The 2500-nt window shown below is 42.2% G+C and overlaps 1 protein-coding gene across 1 annotated transcript in view; it reads right to left on the bottom strand.

Moving 5' to 3' along the window:
- Positions 1-2344: 2344 nt before the first annotated feature.
- Positions 2345-2500, bottom strand: part of EVX2 (even-skipped homeobox 2) — a 3692-nt gene continuing 3536 nt past the window's right edge. Inside the window, exon 4 of the mRNA XM_027678885.1 lies at positions 2345-2500. This exon is cut by the window's right edge and continues 25 nt beyond it. Within this exon, the coding sequence (XP_027534686.1) occupies positions 2345-2500 (156 nt within the window).

Raw genomic sequence — 2500 nt, 5'->3', positions numbered from 1 at the left:
TTTAGCCAGCCAATTAATGTTAAACCAATGTTTGGACTTATAAAACATCTGCTATAAACATGAGTAATGCATAGCATTCGCAGTAAAAATACTGATTAGTATGAATTAATCCATCTGATATGTGTATTAAAAGGCGTTTAAATATGTTGTTTTAAGAAGTTCTCATAACCCTGGATGCCATATTTAAAAACAAACATCAGTACGGAATGCTTTGCAGCCTCTTAAACAAATAATCTCGCTTTGATTTAAATAACATTTATTTTACATGACCAAACACAATAAATAACGTAATATACAAAGCTTTATAATTATTGCACATTTGTAAAATATTTTACAGTGAGTTCATACAGCCAGCAATATTTAAAGCACAAAGACTTTATTTACAGTTTCATATAATAACCAGGTCCAACGGACCTAACATAAAACGAATTTATGTTAATTTTACCAACCAGTGTCCTCATCGACCATTTAATAGACATATATCTATATTTTGGAAAAATGTAAACATTATTGCCAAAATCGTCGTATATACATCCCATACTTGTGTGATCATAACAAACGATTCCAAGGATCGAAAAGGTTAAGCTGGTAAAAGAGTGCTACGTTTTGGTCTATTTTCTTCAACATTAAATTATATATTAATAAAAAAATTTCAATGTAAACTCAGTGAACAACAGCTGGTATAATCGATATTTTTACATAAGTAGTCTTCCTATTCGTTCTTTACAAAATGAGAAATTTGTGGTTTTAGGTGTCTTCTACCTTTCTTTAAAGTTCTCTATCCAGAAAATGTACACGTCTTGTTAGGAATCTGCTCCAGAAGCCTGGGATGTTTCTCCTTTGCCTTTCCCTACCCCCTCCCAAGATATCTGTTCCATTGGACAAAAAAAGACCCTATGATTTATGTTCACTGAACAAATCAGCATAGCTTTTAAAATCATTTCCTGAAAGTTCATTATTAGAATATGAAAAAAATCCAGTGTCTTAAAAATAGAAGTATTTCAGGACACTTATTAGAAATATATAATAGAGATTTTTTTTGCTCTCTTTTTTTCTTTTTTCTTTTTTTTTGAGAGCGTACGTGAGTGTGTATTCACATTCACACAGGGCCTAAACAAGCAATAGCAAGTTAGATGAGGGCTTCAACTCTTCAGAAAAATCTCATTATGTGAAGAGTGAAGTGGCTCTGTAGGGAGCATTATGGAAATATCTGGGTTTGATTTAATGAGGCTCTTCACATTGGTGGAATATCAACTTAACAGAGAAAAGTCTACCCGGGGCGTCCAAGTTACCAAAATGAAAATTGGCAATTGAGATGATAAGAAAGTGGCTTTCTTGTGCGAAATCACTTCAGGTAAGAGAGATAACATTAAATAACATACATTCTATGCACCAAGAACAATGTTTTATGTACCAAGTCTCTTATCTGTCTCTTCTAATGACTTCCCTTAGCGGGTTGTTAGTACTTGACAGCAGGTCTCTGTGCGGGGAACTTTTTTCCAATTCCACATTCAAAGGAGGTCCATCAGAGAACATGATTGGCAATTTTCGTCATAATCTGCACATTATTAGCATCAAAATTGACATGGCAGTAACACTGGTGGTTTTTGATGTGCCTTTCTTCAAGTTCAAGGAAGTCCCTCCAGTAGCAATGGTTTGGTATAGGAGGTCTCAGTTACCCAGTGGTGGCTTTTCAGAGGCAAAGGCGCGATAGAGATGCGTGAGAAATAAATCCAAGCGCCGTTTTACCGAGAGAAGAGAAAGACGCTGAGAAAAGAATCAAATTTAGAAAAGTGTCTGGAAGGTCAATGCTTGAGGACAACAATCTACACCTAGAGAGATTCAAGTATTTCCCAGATAGCGTGGATTATGGTAGTTAGAAAGCGTGATCTTAAAAAATGCCTCTCCCCATCCTGTCAATCTCACACTTCCCTTCCCGTTACTGGCCCGGACGCAGCTGCCTCGTTAGCTACCGCTTGTATCGAAATACGCGAGACATTTCCCATTTACTCGAACTCAAACCGAAATAACAATAATAATAATAAAGGAAAAAAAATAAGGCCAGAAACACATTCCCTTCCGCCGGCTGCCCCTCCCTGCCCCCATCCCCCGCACCCCCCGGACCCCGTAGAGCCCGGCAGTGAGCACCGCGGGGCCACCTCCGCGGAGGCGCAGGAGCCGCGGGGTGCCCTCCCCACCGGTCCCGCGCCCCGCAGCGGGGCGGTCGGCAATAAAAAAATAGACATAACTTTCCGGCCGAGTGCGGGGGCACCCTCTGCCTCGACCGCCTCCCACCCCCCTCGACCCCCTCTACAAAACACCCCCCGGGACCGGGCCAGGGTAGTTATCTGGTGAGCGGCGCCTCCTCCCGCTGGTCCGGCGAGGCGACGGCGGCCTTGCTGAGCACGGCGGCCGAGTAGGGCAGGAAGCCGCTCTCAGAGCGCTGCCCCGCCGCCGTGCAGGGGAAATCGGCGGCCGCGCCGCCCCGCGAGCCCAGCGC

Source organism: Neopelma chrysocephalum, unplaced genomic scaffold (assembly GCF_003984885.1).
Source record: "Neopelma chrysocephalum unplaced genomic scaffold, ASM398488v2 Primary Assembly neopelma1_44, whole genome shotgun sequence".
In the NCBI taxonomy this organism is placed as follows: domain Eukaryota; kingdom Metazoa; phylum Chordata; class Aves; order Passeriformes; family Pipridae; genus Neopelma; species Neopelma chrysocephalum.
This window is presented reverse-complemented; position numbering and strand designations above follow the sequence as displayed.